General features: G+C 46.7%; 2 protein-coding genes across 4 annotated transcripts in view; both read right to left on the reverse strand.

Moving 5' to 3' along the window:
- Nucleotides 1-20,835, reverse strand: part of LOC109879233 (WD repeat-containing protein 49) — a 47,037-nt gene extending 26,202 nt beyond the window's left edge. The window contains 10 exon segments of the mRNA XM_031791197.1: nucleotides 4,589-4,753; nucleotides 5,218-5,454; nucleotides 5,623-5,771; nucleotides 5,870-6,037; nucleotides 12,831-13,002; nucleotides 14,741-14,917; nucleotides 15,228-15,401; nucleotides 15,571-15,879; nucleotides 15,959-16,068; nucleotides 19,833-20,835. Coding sequence (XP_031647057.1) covers nucleotides 4,589-4,753; nucleotides 5,218-5,454; nucleotides 5,623-5,771; nucleotides 5,870-6,037; nucleotides 12,831-13,002; nucleotides 14,741-14,917; nucleotides 15,228-15,401; nucleotides 15,571-15,879; nucleotides 15,959-16,027 — 1,620 coding nt within the window. The 5' untranslated portion in view covers nucleotides 16,028-16,068; nucleotides 19,833-20,835.
- Nucleotides 20,836-20,947: 112 nt separating this feature from the next.
- Nucleotides 20,948-22,150, reverse strand: part of LOC109879234 (programmed cell death protein 10) — a 19,283-nt gene continuing 18,080 nt past the window's right edge. For all 3 annotated transcript variants that reach the window (XM_020471422.2, XM_031791200.1, XM_031791199.1), the window contains one exon: nucleotides 20,948-21,521. In XM_020471422.2, coding sequence (XP_020327011.2) covers nucleotides 21,440-21,521 — 82 coding nt within the window. In that variant the 3' untranslated portion in view covers nucleotides 20,948-21,439. The remainder of the gene's footprint in view (nucleotides 21,522-22,150) is intronic.

Consider the following 22,150-nt stretch of genomic DNA (forward strand, 5'->3'; position numbering starts at 1 on the left):
CCAGACACCTAAGTATTTGTAGTTGTCCACGTATTCTAAGTCAGAGCCGTCCAGAGTAGTGATGTTGGACAGGCGGGTAGGTGCAGGTAGCGATCGGTTGAAGAGCATGCATTTAGTTTTACTTGTATTTAAGAGCAATTGGAGGCCACGGAAGGAGAGTTGTATGGCATTGAAGCTTGCCTGGAGGGTTGTTAACACAGTGTCCAAAGAAGGGCCGGAAGTATACAGAATGGTGTCGTCTGCGTAGAGGTGGATCAGGGACTCACCAGCAGCAAGAGCGACCTCATTGATGTATACAGAGAAGAGAGTCGGTCCAAGAATTGAACCCTGTGGCACCCCCATAGAGACTGCCAGAGGTCCGGACAGCAGACCCTCCGATTTGACACACTGAACTCTATCAGAGAAGTAGTTGGTGAACCAGGCGAGGCAATCATTTGAGAAACCAAGGCTGTCGAGTCTGCCGATGAGGATATGGTGATTGACAGAGTCGAAAGCCTTGGCCAGATCAATGAATACGGCTGCACAGTAATGTTTCTTATCGATGGCGGTTAAGATATCGTTTAGGACCTTGAGCGTGGCTGAGGTGCACCCATGACCAGCTCTGAAACCGGATTGCATAGCAGAGAAGGTATGGTGAGATTCGAAATGGTCGGTAATCTGTTTGTTGACTTGGCTTTCGAAGACCTTAGAAAGGCACGGTAGGATAGATATAGGTCTGTAGCAGTTTGGGTCAAGAGTGTCCCCCCCTTTGAAGAGGGGGATGACCGCAGCTGCTTTCCAATCTTTGGGAATCTCAGACGACACGAAAGAGAGGTTGAACAGGCTAGTAATAGGGGTGGCAACAATTTCGGCAGATAATTTTAGAAAGAAAGGGTCCAGATTGTCTAGCCCGGCTGATTTGTAGGGGTCCAGATTTTGCAGCTCTTTCAGAACATCAGCTGAATGGATTTGGGAGAAGGAGAAATGGGGAAGGCTTGGGCGAGTTGCTGTTGGGGGTGCAGTGCTGTTGTCCGGGGTAGGAGTAGCCAGGTGGAAAGCATGGCCAGCCATAGAAAAATGCTTATTGAAATTCTCAATTATGGTGGATTTATCAGTGGTGACAGTGTTTCCTATCTTCAGTGCAGTGGGCAGCTGGGAGGAGGTGTTCTTATTCTCCATGGACTTTACAGTGTCCCAGAACTTTTTTGAGTTAGTGTTGCAGGAAGCAAATTTCTGCTTGAAAAAGCTAGCCTTGGCTTTTCTAACTGCCTGTGTATAATGATTTCTAGCTTCCCTGAACAGCTGCATATCACGGGGGCTGTTCGATGCTAATGCAGAACGCCATAGGATGTTTTTGTGTTGGTTAAGGGCAGTCAGGTCTGGGGAGAACCAAGGGCTATATCTGTTCCTGGTTCTAAATTTCTTAAATGGGGCATGTTTATTTAAGATGGTTAGGAAGGCATTTAAAAAAATATCCAGGCATCCTCTACTGACGGGATGAGATCAATATCCTTCAAGGATACCCCGGCCAGGTCGATTAGAAAGGCCTGCTCGCAGAAGTGTTTCAGGGAGCGTTTTACAGTGATGAGTGGAGGTCGTTTGACCGCTGACCCATTACGGATGCAGGCAATGAGGCAGTGATCGCTGAGATCTTGGTTGAAGACAGCAGAGGTGTATTTAGAGGGGAAGTTGGTTAGGATGATATCTATGAGGGTGCCCGTGTTTAAGGTTTTGGGGAGGTACCTGGTAGGTTCATTGATTATTTGTGTGAGATTGAGGGCATCAAGTTTAGATTGTAGGATGGCTGGGGTGTTAAGCATGTTCCAGTTTAGGTCGCCTAGCAGCACGAACTCTGAAGATAGATGGGGGGCAATCAGTTCACATATGGTGTCCAGAGCACAGCTGGGGGCAGAGGGTGGTCTATAGCAGGCGGCAACGGTGAGAGACTTGTTTTTAGAGAGGTGGATTTTTAAAAGTAGAAGTTCAAATTGTTTGGGTACAGACCTGGATAGTAGGACAGAACTCTGCAGGCTATCTTTGCAGTAGATTGCAACACCGCCCCCTTTGGCAGTTCTATCTTGTCTGAAAATGTTGTAGTTTGGAATTAAAATGTCTGAGTTTTTGGTGGTCTTCCTAAGCCAGGATTCAGACACAGCTAGAACATCCGGGTTGGCAGAGTGTGCTAAAGCAGTGAATAGAACAAACTTAGGGAGGAGGCTTCTAATGTTAACATGCATGAAACCAAGGCTATTACGGTTACAGAATTCGTCAAAAGAGAGCGCCTGGGGAATAGGAGTGGAGCTAGGCACTGCAGGGCCTGGATTCACCTCTACATCGCCAGAGGAACATAGGAGGAGTAGAATAAGGGTACGGCTAAAAGCTATGAGAATTGGTCGTCTAGAACGTCTGGAACATAGAGTAAAAGGAGGTTTCTGGGGGCGATAAAATAGCATCAAGGTATAATGTACAGACAAATGTATGGTAGGATGTGAATACAGTGGAGGTAAACCTAGGTATTGAGTGATGAAGAGAGAGATATTGTCTCTAGAAACATCGTTGAAACCAGGAGATGTCATTGCATGTGTGGGTGGTGGAACTAATAGGTTGGATAAGGTATAGTGAGCAGGACTAGAGGCTCTACAGTGAAATAAGCCAATAAACACTAACCAGAACAGAAATGGACAAGACATATTGACATTAAGGAGAGGCATGCTTAGTCGAGTGATCAAAAGGGTCCGGTGAGTGGAGAGGTTGGTTGGTGATTTAGACAGCTAGCCAGGGCATCGGTAGCAAGCTAGCATAGGATGGAGGTCTGTTGTTAGCCACCTCCTGCGCTCCGTCAGTAGATTAGTGGGGTTCCGTGTGGTAGAGGGGATCAATCCAAATCACACAACAACAACAAAAATAAAAACAATAGATATAGTTATAGAGGCCCAAGAAGAAAACATAATAATAATAATAAAATAAAAAAATAAAAAAATTGTCCGATTGTCTATTCAGATAGCAGCCGGTAAGACAGCTAACGGTTAGCAGGCCGCAGATGGGCGTTCAGGTAACGTCGCGACGGAGGAGCCAGCCGAATAACTCCTTCAGGTAGATAACGTCGGCAGTCCAGTTGTGAAGGCCCGGTGGGGCTCCGCGAAGGCAGCAAAACGGGTCCGGATAGGCGACTGCAGCCCAGGTGCGATTGATGGAACTCAGGAGTGATTGACGGAGCTTGTTAGCTCCGGAACAATTGATGTTTGCTCCGGAATCGACGAAGGCCGATAGTCACACGGATAGCAGCTAGCTAGCTGTGAGATCCGGGCATGAATGTCCAGAGAGCAGTCGAAATCCAGGGACATGGAGAGAAAAATTGGTCTGGTATGCTCCGCTCCGAGCCGCGCTGCGCCGTACAGAACTGGCGATAGACTTTCGAGCCAAAGGATAGCCGATGACCACAAACCGTGGTTAGCTGAACACCAACGACTTGCCAGTAAAGGAGCCAACTAGCTTCTGAACTAGCTTCTGGATTAGCTACTGGCTAGTTTCAGGCCAGCCTCCTGGAGTTTCTGGCTAGCTTCTTGGAGGATTACAGATCTGAGGTAAATAATACTTTTTTATAAATATACATTGGTGAGGCGGGTTGCAGGAGAGTGTTTTGAAGATGAGTTGATGGAAAATAAAAATAACATGTATGTGAAAAAGTTGTAAATATATATATATACAGGACACGACAAGACGAGGACAAAAGACGTCTGAACTGCTATGCCACCTTGGAGAAGAGAGGATAGCCTTCGCCCAACACTACTTCAGATAGCCTCCGCCTAACACTACTTCAGATAGCCTCCGCCCAACACTGCTTCAGATAGCCTCCGCCCAACACTGCTTCAGATAGCCTCCGCCCAACACTGCTTCAGATAGCCTTCGCCCAACAGTGCTTCAGATAGCCTCCGCCTAACACTACTTCAGATAGCCTTCGCCCAACACTACTTCAGATAGCCTCCGCCCAACACTGCTTCAGATAGCCTTCGCCCAACAGTGCTTCAGATAGCCTCCGCCTAACACTACTTCAGATAGCCTTCGCCCAACACTACTTCAGATAGCCTCCGCCCAACACTGCTTCAGATAGCCTTCGCCCAACACTACTTCAGATAGCCTCCGCCTAACACTACTTCAGATAGCCTCCGCCCAACACTGCTTCAGATAGCCTCCGCCTAACACTACTTCAGATAGCCTTCGCCCATCACTACTTCAGATAGCCTCCGCCTAACACTACTTCAGATAGCCTCCGCCCAACACTGCTTCAGATAGCCTTCGCCCAACACTGCTTCAGATAGCCTCCGCCTAACACTGCTTCAGATAGCCTCCGCCTAACACTGCTTCAGATAGCCTCCGCCCAACACTGCTTCAGATAGCCTCCGCCCAACAAAATGTCTAAGTGACATCAAACTTTTGAACGGTAGTGTGTGTGTACAGTATGTATGTATCTGTAACTATGGTTATTAGTTACACCTACATATTCTACACAATGACCCCTGCAGATTGGAATGGAACAATATTCACATCTTAGTGTTTATCTATTTCATGCTTATGGCGACTGCCTACGTCAATTAATGTAACGAGTGACCTTGACTACTCCGTCTGTGCCGGCGGTGAACAAGCGTGTCTGTGTCCCATCCAGCGCCATGGTGGAGATCTCAGCATCACCATGACAACGGTGGAACTGCTTGACCTTCTGACCTGTGTCCACCAGCCAACAGATCACTGAGGAGCCAGAGTCACTGCTGATCACCTGAGAGACAGAGAGAGGGGGGGCGGGGGGAGAGAGAGAGGGGGGGGGCGAGGGGAGAGAGAGGGGGGGGGAGAGAGAGAGGGGGGGCGAGGGGAGAGAGAGAGAGGGGGGAGAGAGGGGGGGGGGGTGGGGGGAGAGAGAGAGGGGGGGCGGGTAGAGACAGAGAGGAGGGAGAGAGTGAGAGGGGGGCGGGAGGAGAGAGAGGGGGGGGGGGGGAGAGGGGGGGGGGAGAGGGGGGAGACAGGGCGAGAGAGAGGGGGGAGAGAGGGGTGGCAGGGGGAGTAGGAGAGGGGAGAGAGGGGGGGAACAGGGGGAGAGAGAGGGGGGGAGAGGGGGGGCAGGCGGGGGGAGAGAGAGGGGGGGGAGACAGAGAGAGAAAGGGGGGAGAGAAGGGGGGGGAGAGAGGGGAGGTGAGAAGAGAAAAAGCATTATCGTGGTCCCTGTCTAGATGTAGGTGTGTGTACCTGTCTGAACAGGCTGTTATAGAGAACACAGGTGACAGCGTTCTCATGGCTGGTGACTCTCCTCCCCTCCTCTCTCTTGGCTTCCATGAGGAGGAGCAGACTGTTGAAGGAGAGGAGGAGGCGTGAGCGCTCCTCACTGAGGAACAGAAGAGTGTGACACTCCTCCTGTGTCTTGGGGAAGATGCCGGCGATACGCTGAATACACAGCTGACTAGCCACATCCCACAACCTCAGCACCTGAGAGAAGAGACAGACGGTTGTCTTAACGTCTTCAACACGCATGTAGAAATAAGTCTCATCTTCATCATTTAGATGAAGTCACATTTCATCTAATGCACGTCTTTGACACATAACAACATCCCAATCCTACACACAGTCTCCACTTCTCTTCTCCTTCTCTCTCACCTTGTCCTTGGAGAAGCTGATCAGCTGTTTCTTGCCCACTATGAAGCGTACGGCTGTAACACTGCTCATGTGACCTCTGAGTACACCCACTGGTTTAGAGATCACATAGGGGTTCCACAGCAGCACCTTGTTGTCTATACCTGCGGTGGCTGCAACCAATCAGAGAGAAGGATGTTTAGTGCCTGCATTGGATACAACCAATGAGAAGTAAGGATAGATGTTATAACTTGGTAGGACTTGTGAGTGCCTATCAAATTCATCCCAGAGTGATGGTCCAGGTCATTGGTTCCTTTCTCCGTGTGGAAGGCGGTGACTCTGAGGGGCTCGCCCTCTTTCTCCCTCCAGCCAATCACCATGCTACTCTGGGGGCTGGTGCTGCACGACAACAACGCCTCCAGAGAGCCCAAGAAACGCACTGCAGGAAACAGGAAGTACAGGTGTAAGATGAGGTGTTTTATGAGTAGAAACAGGTGAGTAAAGTGAAAAGGAGAGGGGCGAGGAGAGAGAGAGATAGAAAGAGGATGAAGGTGAGGAGAGAGGGAGAGGAGGAAGATAAACAGTGGATAACCAGCTAGATATATTGACTAAGCTGCCCTACATACAGAGAGATTTCAAATCATGTTTTTGTTACAGCTGACATACACACACAGAGTCAGTTTTACTGTCAGACCCAGTGTGTCATCTCAGGGACAGGATGGGCGACGAGAGTGTAAAATGAGCATCATCAAAAATAACATGAGTTCAGTTGGAGTTTGTTCTCTGTAGACTGTGAGAAGTCATGCGGCATCCATCTATCCCTCTCTCATCTCTCCCTTCCTCTCTCTCGCCACCTTTCTTTCCCTCTTTTCCAAATGTCCCCTCTCTCTCTCTCTCTCTCTCTCTCTGTCTGTCTCTCTTGAGTCTCTTGTCTCTCTCTGTCTCTCTCGCTCTGTCTCTCTTGTCTCTCTCTGTCTCTCGGTCTCTGTCTCTCTCTCTCTCTCTGTCTCTCTTGAGTCTCTTGTCTCTCTCTGTCTCTCTCTCTCTGTCTCTCGGCCTCTGTCTCTCTTGAGTCTCTTGTCTCTCTCAATCTCTCAGCCTCTGTCTCTCTCTCGTGGTTTGGGGGTATGATAAACCCTCATGTCTAATCATGAAACAGCCACTGTTTCTGAACTTCAGAAGAACACACACAGATATAAATACACACACACACATAGACACGCATGCACAGATGCACACAGGAACACACACACATAGACACGCATGCACAGATGCACACAGGAACACACACACTCTGCCTGTAAAATCTCAATTAGCTAATCCTTTTTATGTTCCTCCTATGTTCCCTTTCGTTGTTATTTATTGTTTGTTGTTGTGGTAACACTTTACACCCAGCATCATAACACTTTATACACGGTCATAACCATGTCATAAAATGTCATAACCATGTCATAATATGTCATAACCATGTCATAATATGTCATACCACTTTATACACGGTCATAACCATGTCATAATATGTCATAACCATGTCATAATATGTCATAATATGTCATAACACAGTCACAACCATGTCATGATCTGTCATAACACAGTCACAACCATGTCATAATCTGTCATAACACAGTCACAACCATGTCATAGTATGTCATAACACAGTCACAACCATGTCATGATCTGTCATAACACAGTCACAACCATGTCATAATCTGTCATAACACAGTCACAACCATGTCATAGTATGTCATAACACAGTCACAACCATGTCATGATCTGTCATAACACAGTCACAACCATGTCATAATCTGTCATAACACAGTCACAACCATGTCATAGTATGTCATAACACAGTCACAACCATGTCATAGTATGTCATAACACTCTATACACGGTCACAACCATACAAGCATTCCACTAATGACATCTGCTAAACATGCATATGTGACCAACAAAATTTGATCTGATTTCATAAAACTGTCGTAACGCGGTCATAACACGGTCATAACGCAGTCATAATGCGGTCATAACACAGTATAACACGGTCATAACGCGGTCATAACACGGTCATGGCACGGTCATAACGCGGTCATAACGCGGTCATAACACGGTCATGGCACGGTCATAACGCGGTCATAACACGGTCATAACGCGGTCATAACACTGTCATAACGCGGTCGTCAAATCAAATCAAATCAAATGTATTTATATAGCCCTTCGTACATCAGCTGATATCTCAAAGTGCTGTACAGAAACCCAGCCTAAAACCCCAAACAGCAAGCAATGCAGGTGTAGAAGCACGGTGGCTAGGAAAAACTCCCTAGAAAGGCCAATACCTAGGAAGAAACCTAGAGAGGAACCAGGCTATGTGGGGTGGCCAGTCCTCTTCTGGCTGTGCCGGGTGGAGATTATAACAGAACATGGCCAAGATGTTCAAATGTTCATAAATGACCAGCATGGTCAAATAATAATAAGGCAGAACAGTTGAAACTGGAGCAGCAGCACAGTCAGGTGGAAGTTGAAACTGGAGCAGCAGCATGGCCAGGTGGACTGGGGACAGCAAGGAGTCATCATGTCAGGTAGTCCTGGGGCATGGTCCTAGGGCTCAGGTCAGTTGAAACTGGAACAGCAGCATGGCCAGGTGGACTGGGGACAGCAAGGAGTCATCATGTCAGGTAGTCCTGGGGCATGGTCCTAGGGCTCAGGTCCTCCGAGAGAGAGAAAGAAAGAGAGAAGGAGAGAATTAGAGAACGCACACTTAGATTCACACAGGACACCGAATAGGACAGGAGAAGTACTCCAGATATAACAATACAGCATAAATACTGGAGGCTGAGACAGGAGGGGTCAGGAGACACTGTGGCCCCATCCAAGGACACCCCCGGACAGGGCCAAACAGGAAGGATATAACCCCACCCACTTTGCCAAAGCACAGCCCCCACACCACTAGAGGGATATCTTCAACCACATAACACTGTCATAACGCGGTCATAACACGGTCATAACACATATATATATTTTTACCTTTTATTTAACTAGGCAAGTCAGTTAAGAACAAATTCTTATTTTCAATGACGGCCTAGGAACAGTGGGTTAACTGCCTGTTCAGGGGCAGAACGACAGATTTGTACCTTGTCAGCTCGGGGGTTTGAACTTGCAACCTTCCGGTTACTAGTCCAACGCTCTAACCACTAGGCTACCCTGCCGCCCCTATTCAGACCTGTTGCGTTATTTTATGGCTGGTTATGACACCTACATAAGAGTGTAAAACCTACCACACAAGGCCAAACATTCCATTACACCATAGCCTACATGTCAACAGTATGTTTATGTTATATGACATTTTCTGAAATTGACCATATTTAATTATCATTGTAATTGTGCACACGTTGATGTCAGACATGCACCTACCCCAATGCTCTGTTGCTGATGACTGGGATGGATGCAGGAGCAGATTTCAGGAGCAGGACAAGACACCCTCTTTGTGACTGATGACTGATATAAGGGCATGTACGTGATAGGCCTATCTGGCTGATATGATTATGATGTCATAATGCATCTTGACAGTGTCATAAAGTGTATTTTCTTAGTCCAAGTAAAGTGACACAGGATGGTCATAATGCTTCATGAAGTGTATTTTCTTAGTCCAAGTAAAGTGACACAGGATGGTCATAATGCTTCATAAAGTGTATTTCTTCAAGTTATTTAAAATATGATTTAAAAAAAACATGACCATAAAGAATTAATTAAAGCAACAACAAAGGATTTAAGTAACAAAAGTTCAACCGAAAGGTAAACTTCTTGGCAGGGAAAAACGAATTTGAATAAATGTGGGTTTTGACACTCTGATGTAGGTGTCATAACCAGCCATAAAATATAGCAATAGATGTCAGAACAGGTGTATATGGGTCATGACAGTTATGTCAGCTGTTATGACATGTTGACGTGTTATGACATGGTTATGACGTGTTATGACATGGTTATGTCAGCTATTATGATGTGTTATGACATCTTATGACGTGGTATTACATGTTGACGTGTAATGACATGGTTATGACATGCTACCTGACATGCTAGGACATGGTTATGACGTGCTATGACATGGTTATGATGTGTTATGACGTGCTAGGACATGGTTATGACATGGTTATGACGTGTTATGATTTGGTTATGACATGGTTATGATGTGTTATGACATGCTAGGACATGGTTATGACATGGTTATGACGTGTTATGACATGGTCATAAACCATGGTTATGACGTGGTTATGACATGGTTATAACATGGTTATGACGTGTTATGACATGGTTATGACATGGTTATGATGTGTTATGACGTGGTTATGACGTGTTATGACGTGGTTATGACATGGTTATGATGTGGTTATGACGTGGTTATGATGTGGTTATGACGTGTTATGACGTGGTTATGACGTGGTTATGACATGGTTATGACATGGTTATGACGTGGTTATGACATGCTAGGACATGGTTATGACGTGGTTATGACGTGGTTATGACATGGTTATGACATGGTTATGACGTGTTTATGACGTGGTTATGACATGTTATGACGTGGTTATGATGTGTTATGATGTGTTATGACATGGTTATGACGCGTTATGACGTGGTTATGACGTGGTTATGACATGGTTATAACGTGGTTTAAGGTGTGGTTATGACATGGTTATGACGTGATTATGACATGGTTATGACATGGTTCTGACATGGTTATGACATGGTTATGACGTGGTTATGACATGGTTATGACATGGTTATGACATGGTTATGATGTGGTTATGACGTGGTTATGACATAGTTATGATGTGGTTATGACGTGGTTATGATGTTATGACATGGTTATGACGTGGTTATGATGTGGTTATGACATGGTTATGACGTGGTTATGATATGGTTATGACGTGGTTATGATGTGGTTATGACGTGTTATGACATGGTTATGACATGGTTATGACGTGGTTATGACGTGGTTATGACGTGGTATGACGTGGTTTATGACATGGTTATGATGTGGTTATGACGTGGTTATGATGTGGTTATGACGTGTTATGACGTGGTTATGACGTGGTTATGACGTGGTTATGACGTGTTATGACATGGTTATGACGTGGTAATGACGTGGTTATGACTTGTTATGACATGGTTATGATGTGGTTATGACATGGTTATGATGTGTTATGACATGGTTATGATGTGTTATGACATGGTTATGATGTGTTATGACATGGTTATGATGTGTTATGACATGCTAGGACATGGTTATGACATGGTTATGACGTGTTATGACATGGTTATGACGTGTTATGACATGGTTATGACATGGTTATGACGTGGTTATGACATGCTAGGACATGGTTATGATGTGGTTATGACATGGTTATGACATGGTTATGACATGTTTATGACGTGGTTATGACATGTTATGACATGGTTATGATGTGTTATGATGTGTTATGACATGGTTATGACGTGGTTATGACATGGTTATGACATGGTTATGACGTGGTTATGACATGGTTATGACGTGGTTATGACATGGTTATGACATAGTTATGACATGTTTATGACGTGGTTATGACATGTTATGACGTGGTTATGATGTGTTATGATGTGTTATGACATGGTTATGACGTGGTTATGACATGGTTATGACATGGTTATGACATGTTATGACGTGGTTATGACTTGTTATGACATGGTTATGATGTGGTTATGACATGGTTATGACATGGTATGACATGGTTATGACATGGTTATGATGTGGTTATGACGCTGGGTGACAAGTGTTACCGTTGTTGTTTATTCAAATTTTTGTTCTCGTTATCCCCCATGCGAGGATGGCCCCCTCAGCAGAGTTGTGTGTGTGTGTGTGTGTGTGTGTGTGTGTGTGTGTGTGTGTGTGTGTGTGTGTGTGTGTGTGTGTGTGTGTGTGTAAAGGGTAAGAGGCTATATCCTGAATCAGCTAATTGGTGATCTGTCTACTCAGTGTCTGTGTGTGTTTATTTATAATTGGTGACTCGGAGCATGAGGGGGCCCGAGGACGAATGACCCATTGCGTTTCCATGACACTGCAGAACCCGTAACCGCGATGACAGGCTGAGTAAGCGCTGAGGACGGCTGTCAACCCAGGTGCTAAGGTGAGTGTGTGTATCCGGGGACGGACAAACATTCAGGGTGACACCGTGTGTGTGTGTGTGATGTCCGCATGTCATCCAGACAGAGGGATCACAACAGGCTGGTATTATCCTCCCAGCTAGTTATTCAGACAGCGGTAGTGACATTCTGACTCTCAACTGAGAAGTGTTGAGGCATCACTTTCCCTCTTGCAGTAAGCACTTTACCAACCTAGCTCATTTGCATATTAATTGATAGTGGTGTACTTCAAAGAGCCTGGGGTTATGCAAGTCAACAGAAAGCAGTCTGGGAAATGTCAACCAGCAACACCGACATGTTAATCAATGGGACCTGTCGGCTAATTAATCAGAGGTGTGCTTGGGGTGGTACGAAGAGATGTGTTGGTGTGGACATGTTGTTTGTAAGAGGGGATGTGTTGGTAAGGACATGTTGTTTGTAAGAGGGGTTGTGTTGGTAAGGACATGTTGTTTGTAAGAGGGGATGTGTTGGTGTGGACATGTTGTTTGTAAGAGGGGATGTGTTGGTAAGGACATGTTGTTTGTAAGAGGGGATGTGTTGGTAAGGACATGTTGTTTGTAAGAGAGGATGTGTTGGTGTGGACATGTTGTTTGTAAGAGGGGATGTGTTGGTAAGGACATGTTGTTTGTAAGAGGGGATGTGTTGGTATGGACATGTTGTTTGTAAGAGGGGTTGTGTTGGTAAGGACATGTTGTTTGTAAGAGGGGATGTGTTGGTGTGGACATGTTGTTTCTAAGAGGGGATGTGTTGGTAAGGACATGTTGTTTGTAAGAGGGGATGTGTTGGTAAGGACATGTTGTTTGTAAGAGGGGATGTGTTGGTAAGGACATGTTGTTTGTAAGAGGGGCTGTGTTGGTATGGACATGTTGTTTGTAAGAGGGGATGTGTTGGTGTGGACATGTTTTTTGTAAGAGGGGATGTGTTGGTAAGGACATGTTGTTTGTAAGAGGGATGTGTTGGTGTGGACATGATATTTGGTGGTTGTTTACACCCACCAACAGTACAAAGCCACTCAGGTCAGAAGGACTAAGGATGAGATGTATTCTGGGGACAGAGCTCACCTCTGCGTACCCAGGAGTGTCCGTGAGCTCGGTGTCTCAGTGTGTAGCAGCAGCGATGGCGACCTTCAACTAGCTCCTTCCACTTGATGATGTCAGCAGAGTCTGTCTCTGCCCCTGGACTGGGCCTCTCAAACAGGGAGATCTGAGCTGACCTGAAGCATATGGCACTGACCTGGGACAACACACACACACACACACACACACACACACACACACGCACGCACGCACACACACACACACACACGCACGCACGCACGCACACACACACACACACACGCACGCACGCACGCACACACACACACACACACACACACACACACACACGCACGCACGCACGCACGTGCACGCGCACACGCACACACACGCACACACGCACACACACACGCACGCACACACACACACGCACACGCGCACACACGCACGCACACACACACACACACACACAATAAGAGGTTATTAACAAAAAACTATACCAACCTATTAACTGGACCGTAGTGACCCCAATCACTAATTTGCCTCCCCTTCCCCTCTCACCTTGTCTCTCCCCTCCCCTCTCACCTGTCTCTCCCCCTCCCCTGTCCCCTGTCCCCCTGTGTCTCCCCCTCCCCTGTCCCCTTGTCTCTCCCCTTTCCCTCTCCCCTGTCCCCCTGTGTCTCCCCGCTCCCCTGTCCCCCCGTGTCTCCCCCTCCCCTCTCCCCTGTCCCCCTGTGTCTCCCCTTCCCCTCTCACCTGTCCCCCTGTGTCTCCCCCTCCCCTGTCCCCCTGCGTCTCCCCCTCCCCTCTCCCCTGTCCCCTTGTCTCTCCCCCTCCCCTCTCACCTGTCCCCCTGAGTCTCCCCCTCCCCTCTGTGTATCCCCCTCCCCTCTCCCCTGTCCCCGTCTCTCCCCCTCCCCTCTCACCTGTCCCCCTGTGTCTCCCTCTCCCCTGTCCCCCTATGTCTCCCCCTCCCCTGTCCCAGTGTCTCCCGCTCCCCTCTCCCCTGTCCCCTTGTCTCTCCCCTTCCCCTCTCACCTGTCCCCCTGTGTCTCCCTCTCCCCTGTCTCCCTGTGTCTCCCCCTCCCCTGTCCCCCTGTGTCTCCCACTCCCACTCCCCTCTCCCCTGTCCCCCTGTGTCTCTCCCCCTCCCCTGTCCCCTTGTCTCTCCCCTTTCCCTCTCCCCTGTCCCCCTGTGTCTCTCCCCCTCCCCTCTCACCTGTCCCCCTGTGTCTCCCCCTCCCCTCTCCCCTGTCCCCTTTCCCTCTCCCCTGTCCCCGTCTCTCCCCCTCCCCTCTCCCCTGTCCCCTTGTTTCTCCCCTTTCCCTCTCACCTGTCCCCTGTGTCTCTCCCCCTCCCCTCTCACCTGTCCCCCTGTGTCTCCCCCTCCCCTCTCCCCTGTCCCCTCTCCCCTTTCCCTCTCACCTGTCCCCCTGTGTCTCTCCCACTCCCCTCTCCCCTGTCCCCCTGTGTCTCTCCCCCTCCCCTCTCCCCTCTCCCCTTTCCCTCTCACCTGTCCTCCTGTGTCTCTCCCCCTCCCCTCTCCCCTGTCCCCCTGTGTCTCTCCCCCTCCCCTCTCCCCTGTCACCGTCTCTCCCCCTCCCCCTCCCCTCTCCCCTGTCACCGTCTCTCCCCCTCCCCCCTCCCCTGTCACCGTCTCTCCCCCTCCCCTCTCCCCTGTCACCGTCTCTCCCCCTCCCCCTTCCCTCTCCCCTGTCCCCTGTGTCTCTCCCCCTCCCCTCTCCCCTGTCACCGTCTCTCCCCCTCCCCTCTCCCCTGTCACCATCTCTCCCCTCTCCGTCTCTCCCCCTCCCCTCTGTCACCGTCTCTCCCCCTCCCCTCTCCCCTGTCACCGTCTCTCCCCCTCCCCTCTCCCCTGTCACCGTCTCTCCCCCTCCCCTCTCCCCTGTCCCCGTCTCTCCCCCCTCCCCTCTCACCTGTCCCCCTGTGTCTCCTATGGAGAGTACAGCTTGGGCAGGGTAAGTGGGGTGACACCAGTAGTCCAGACTGAGAGGGGCGTATCTCAGACCCTGGAGTTTATACTGGCAGCTAAATTGCTGCTTGGACAGCAAGTCATAGAAACACAGCTCCTTACTGGTGAATGACACAGCTATCTGAGAGAGAGAGAGAGAGAGAGAGAGAGAGAGAGAGAGAGAGAGAGAGAGAGAGAGAGAGAGAGGGAGAGAGAGAGAGAGAGAGAGAGGGATATGAGAGAGAGAGAGAGAGAGAGAGAGAGAGAGAGAGAGAGAGACAGAGAGACAGAGACAGAGACAGAGAGACAGAGACAGAGAGAGACAGAGACAGAGAGACAGAGACAGAGAGAGAGTGAGAAGAGGATGGGATGATAGGGATGGAGACAGGTCATCTCATTGATTGACAGACTGATTGATTGATTAATTGATTGAGTGATTGGTTGGACAGGACCTTGTTTACGTTGTGCAGCACCACCATAGCTGTTACCCAGAGATCTTTGGGCCTGACAGAGTCGTTGTGGAGGCGGTGTGTTTGGAGAAGGGCAAAGTCCTCCCCCGCCCACACCCCCAGCGTGCCCCCCTTACTCACCGACAGGTACCGGCTTGAGCTACGCAGGTACACCACCTGGGGTAACCATAGAGATGTCAACAGATAAGTGCCAACCACCGATGGAGAATAACATTACATGTCTATATGCATTTTATAAGCTATTATTTCATTATTCCATTGTTTCATGATTAATTATTAGCACCATTACAGCATTGTGAGTTGATAGGCTGGAGCTTCGTGTTACCTGTTGGACAGGGTCACGGTGTGGAGGGGTCAGAGTTCGTGGAGGCTGCCAGCGAGGCACGGTGGCAGCCCGTTCATTCTCCTCTTTTTCTGACAGCCCTAACAGCAGGAAGGAAGTCAGCCTCTCCCAGTCTACTCTCCTCTCCCCTCGCTCGTCAGCACTGTCCAATAGCAGGCTACGCTGCTCCTGAGTGACAACAACACTGTCGAATAGGAGGCCGTACTCCTCCCTGGAGCCACGTCTCACTGCAGACCAAGCTTGTTCTATAAACTCTGCCCTGGAGAAGGACACGCCTGCTTCACTGTCACCCTACAACAGAGGTCATCACAGATCAACAGAGGGGGTGGGGGGCTGTAATGTCTACTGTGTCATTTCCATACCCACTCACCAGAAAGAGGCTCTGCAGTTTCTCATAGTCCTCCATACTCAGCCTGCTCTCCAGTAGTCCCGCCTCCATCTTGGTCACTGTGGTTTCCACTCAGACAGGGTAACAGCTAGCTGTCAATCATATAAAGGTTCCAGACAGGGGTGTGTGCGAGGAGGAAAGCACAGACAGCTATTGGAAGGGTTGCGTATTTGTGATTGCATAGATACAGTGTCAACTACCGTATAAATCACTCATATCTCTACGAGCTACTCGACAAAGCAATCTGCTCTAAGCCAATCATACTCACTCTACAGTATAACAGTCTATATGTACTGCTCAGTGTTGTCATGGCAGCAGAATGATGAAGTTTGAGAGGTGGAGAAAGACAAGGGTTCAACCCCTGCTGAGCTTAAAGGTCCAACACAAACGTTTTTATCTCAATATCAAATCATTTCTGGGTAACAATTACGTACATAACCGTGATTGTTTTCAATTCAAACTGTCAAAAAAGAAACCAAAATATCTTCTTAGCAAAGAGCTATTTCTTTTGCAATAATTGTGCAAGTATTGTCTGGGAATGGTCTGAAGGGGGGGGGGGGGGGGGACTAGCTGTTATTGGCAGAGAGGATTGGAACTCTCTTTCTTATTGGTCTATTAACTCATTTACCACCTGGTGATGTCACCAGGCTGGCCAAAACTCCATCCCACCGAAACAGGTTGACATTTCAGGACGTATTTTCAAACAGCTCTTAGACTAAAAGGGCGTTATCATCATTTTTACAATTTCACAATATTATTCCAACCTCATAGTGTGGAAATATAGAAAAATCTTTTTTTGATTACACTGGGCCTTTAAACCTGTGAATAAATGAAAACGCACTGTGTCACTTCAGTAGTAGTGTGGTGATCATTCCAGTAATTTGGTCTACTTGAACCAGGGTTGTGGTCAATTCTGAATTTGGGAATTGACTCCCATTCAACTCATGAATTGAAATTCAAATTGAATTTGCCACATACCACAGGATGTAGAATTTGAATTTTGAGTAACAGGAAGTCAAATTTAATTCAGTGGAATTCAAAGAAATTCCACTCAGTCGTAGAACATGAGAGTTTCATTTGAATCTGACAGGTCACCCTTCCAGATACCAAAGAATATATCACTTTCCTCTGGAAACAACATTCACATTCTCCTTTAACCTTAGTTCTTAGAATAGCCAATAATATTTCAACCAACAATTTCATTTGTTTGGCTTCTTTTTAGAAGGCTTTAGGGTAAATTTGAGGGTAAAACTAATGCATTGTGGGAAATGTATTTCTGTTTTCTCCCATACTGAACAACATTTAACTGATTAATGAAATATAACTATGTGAACATAAATAATATGCACATATATTTTAAGAGTTTGTCCAGAAAACCAATTGTTTCAGAAATATTTTACTTGAATGTATATAATATATTTGATGTTTTATGTACAAAATGTATATTTGTATAGACAACAGCTAATATAGAATAGCAGTGGCATTTACTGTAATTTCATTGAATTTCACTGAATTCAATTCTATACTGAACTAAATGATAAACACAACATGTAAAGTGTTGGTCCCATGTTTCATGAGCTGAAATAAAAGAGGCCAGAAATGTTCCATATGGACAAAAAGCTTATTTCTCTCAAATGTTTTGCACAAATCTGTTTATATCCCTGTTAGTGAGCATTTCTCCTTTGCCAAGATAATCCATCCACCTGACAGGTGTGGCCTATCAAGAAGCTGATTAAACAGCTTCACAGGTGCAGCTTGTGCTGGGGACAAGGCCACTTTAAAATGCCAGAGATGTCTCAGCTTTTGAGGGAGAGTACAATTACCATGCTGACTGCAGTAATGTCCACCAGAGCTGTTGCCAGAGAATTGTATGTTCATTTCTCTACAATAAGCTGCCTTCGAAGTCATTTTAGAGACTTTGGCAGTCCATCCAACCGGCCTCACAACCGCAGACCCTGTGTAACCACGCCAGCCCAGGACCTCCACATCTAGCCTCTTCACCTGCGGGATCGTCTGAGGTGAGGTGGGTTCCTGAGGAGTATTTCTGTCTGTAATAAAGCCCTATTGTGGAGAAAGACTCAGTCTGATTGGCTGGGCCAGGCCCACCCATGGCTGCCCAGTCATATGAAATCCATAGATTAGGGCCTAATTAATTGATTTCAATTGACTGATTTCCTTCTATGAACTGTAGTTCAGTAAAATCTTTGAAAATGTCGCATGTTGCGTTTATATCTGTATATACAGTGGGGCAAAAAAGTATTTAGCCAGCCACCAATTGTGCAAGTTCTCCCACTTAAAAATATGAGAGGCCTGTAATTGTCATCATAGGTACACTTCAACTATGACAGACAAAATTAAAAATAAAATCCAGAAAATCACATTGTAGGATTTTTTATGAATTTATTTGCAAATTATGGTGGAAAATAAGTATTTGGTCACCTACAAACAAGCAAGATTTCTGTCTCTCACAGACCTGTAACGTCTTCTTTAAGAGGCTCCTCTGTCCTCCACTCGTTACCTGTATTAATGGCACCTGTTTGAACTTGTTATCAGTATAAAAGACACCTGTCCACAACCTCAAACAGTCACACTCCAAACTCCACTATGGCCAAGACCAAAGAGCTGTCAAAGGACACCAGAAACTAAATTGTAGACCTGCACCAGGCTGGGAAGACTGAATCTGCAATAGGTAAGCAGCTTGGTTTGAAGAAATCAACTGTGGGAGCAATTATTGGGAAATGGAAGACATACAAGACCACTGATAATCTCCCTCGATCTGGGGCTCCACGCAAGATCTCACCCCGTAGGGTCAAAATGATCACAAGAACGGTGAGCAAAAATCCCAGAACCACACGGGGGGACCTAGTGAATTACCTGCAGAGAGCTGGGACCAAAGTAACAAAGCCTACTATCAGTAACACACTATGCCGCCAGGGACTCAAATCCTGCAGTGCCAGACGTGTCCCCCTGCTTAAGCCAGTACATGTCCAGGCCCGTCTGAAGTTTGCTAGAGAGCATTTGGATGATCCAGAAGAAGATTGGGAGAATGTCATATGGTCAGATGAAACCAAAATTGAACTTTTTGGTAAAAACTCTGGAGGACAAAGAATGCTGAGTTGCATCCAAAGAACACCATACCTACTGTGAAGCATGGGGGTGGCTGGGTCTTTCAGCATGACAATGATCCCAAACACACCGCCCGGGCAACGAAGGAGTGGCTTTGTAAGAAGCATTTCAAGGTCCTGGAGTGGCCTAGCCAGTCTCCAGATCTCAACCCCATAGAAATTCTTTGGAGGGAGTTGAAAGTCCGTGTTGCCCAGCAACAGCCCCAAAACATCACTGCTCTAGAGGAGATCTGCATGGAGGAATGGGCCAAAATACCAGCAACAGTGTGTGAAAACCTTGTGAAGACTTACAGAAAACTTTGACCTCTGTCAGTGCCAACAAAGGGTATATAACAAAGTATTGAGAAACTTTTGTTATTGACCAAATACTTATTTTCCACCATAATTTGCAAATAAATTCATAAAAAATCCTACAATGTGATTTTCTGGATTTTGAAGTGTACCTATGATAAATTACAGGCCTCTCTCATCTTTTTAAGTGGGAGAACTTGCACAATTGGTGGCTGACTAAATACTTTTTTGCCCCACTGTATATATATCCAGTATATTTCCTTTAATTCAAATTGCAATTCCGTATCCTGTTTACTCCTCAAATTCATTAATTGAAATGTACGAGGCATTCTCAATTAAATTCTGAATTGAGCACAACCCTGAACTGAACCATAATAGTAAGAATGCCAAAATATACCTTCTACACAACATACATACATACAGCTACTTTTCAAACATACCAGCTCAGTCAGATGGTTCTCACGTCAACCTACGTGCATGACCGGGTCTCCTCTCCCGGGTGTCCTTAAGGGGTCCAGAAGTCTTCAGAAGTGCTTTCACACCACTAAGGTACTACAGACAAGTCTTTCATGTAGCATTGGTTTGAATTAAGTTTGAACTGATTCCCCATTTTCTCCAAGAGTGTCTGAATGTTTTTTTCCCCCAGTTTGTTCTTCACTTTATAACCTTGACATGATGCGTTGTCCCCTCACACCACTAAGTTGAAGTATAGTACATGGTTGAAATAAGCACCAGTGCATGCAACACTAAGACCTCTCCAGTACCGGAACACAGAGTTAACTGCCAACAGCAGCCATAACAGTGGCAAAGAAAGCCACCCCCCCCACAAACACACTCTTTGATTTTATTATGCCTCTCAAAGCCTGGAGTCTCCTGGCAACCACGTCGTGAGAGTGAGGCTTGTGTTTGTGTCCAGCAGGCAGTTTCTCTGGTCTATTCAGATCGGACACCGGAGAAGAGCTTATCTCAGACCAGGGTACAATTAACCCCCCACACACACTGCTCTCTCTCAGGCGCATACCATACAGTAACGTGTTCAGCATAGCAACACAGTAATTCACCAATTGCTTTAACAATCACTCCAACACAGACACCTACGAACACACACACAGACGATAAGGGTGGAGAGAACATTTTGACCGTTTCCAATGGTCTTTGTACTCCCCTTACCTCTAATGAACACACAGTAACCCAATGTCCAGCCGCCCTTCACACTAACAGTCAGATAAAACACTGACATACACTCTGTTGGGTATCATTTTAAACACACACAGATTCTTCCATATCACTTAATGGCCTGGAATAATCTGATTTAGCTGATAACAGCAGCCGTCAATGGCAACAGGATCCAAAAATTAAATTAGGTCTCCAAGACTTCAATTATAAAACAAGACAAAAACACTTTCAGAATGAGATCAACCGACTGCTAGAAACGGGTACCGACCAAGAATAGCTCCTTAACTCCACCATGGCAAATACACAGAGCAAAAAATACACACAACCTATATTACATGTAAAATGACAAAAAACAAAAGACCATTTAAAAAAAAAAATCTTTCCAAAATGTTTAAACTTTTTATTTGAACATTTTGCGAACAAATATCTGTTAAATATACACCATCATGTCTCATTGTTCAAGTTAGAATGTGAGGAAAAACAAGAGTCTCTGTAGTTACACTCTGTTTTAGGAATCAACGGCCACATTAAGGCCCGGTGTTTTGGCTTTCACATGGACAGAGTGGGAGAGAGAAAGTGCAAGAAAGAGAGGGGGGGTGGGGTGGGGGGGGGGGGGAGAAAAAGAGGAGCATTGACATCAGATACTCTGGGGCGATAGCATGATCGTGGAGGACAAAACAAAAAAAATACAACAGTAGTATCTCTGGCAATTATAGTCTGACCACCTGTAACTCTAAATGACCCCCCCGCCCCACCATGAAGCAAGACACAGGAAATGACACAGTCCCAAAAGCAGAATCTGGACATTGTACACGTAAAGGGTTTCCTGTCCTCTGATAAAAGCCTGGGTTGGTGTGGGGTTAACCCCAGTCTATGTCACGGTCTTGAAGGTCTGCAGTATTAGGTTGGTTTGGTGGATGAGCCTGTTGGCGCTGACGAACACGTTTATCGCCCTGGAAACAAGCGGGACAGACAGAGACAGACAGACAGAGACAGACAGACAGAGACAGGGACACACAGGGAAGGCGGTGTCAGTCACAGGAAACCATGGCAACGCTGGGATTGATAGAGTGCTTTGATCTGGTGAAATGTCAGGCTTCAGAGAATCAAGCCTGAATGTGATTTCACAGCGAATGGTAATGATTAAACAACGCTGAAAATGCCAAGTATCGTTTCTGCCACACAGTCACATGGTCAACTAAGCAGTACACCAGGCAAAAAAAACTAAGAATTATACTGATTTCTGCATATATCATGCTATAACACAAACAAAGTTCAAATGCAGAGACTCAGACCATTCATTGCTTTTGAAGTGACAGGTTGGTGTGAAATCTGTAACCCATCTCCGCTGTATCAGCACCATGGACAGCGCCCCCACACAGTAAAGCAAGGCCGTCTTGGTAATGAATATAGGCTACAACAAGATAGGGTAATCCCCCCCCCCCCCCCCCCCCATCCACAGGACAGTAGTGGAGAGGGTAGTAAGTTAAGTTCCTTGGCGTACACATCACAGACAAACTGAATTGGTCCACCCACACAGACAGCATTGTGAAGAAGGAGCAGCAGCGCCTCTTCAACCTCA

Source organism: Oncorhynchus kisutch, linkage group LG15 (genome assembly GCF_002021735.2).
Source record: "Oncorhynchus kisutch isolate 150728-3 linkage group LG15, Okis_V2, whole genome shotgun sequence".
NCBI lineage: Eukaryota > Metazoa > Chordata > Actinopteri > Salmoniformes > Salmonidae > Oncorhynchus > Oncorhynchus kisutch.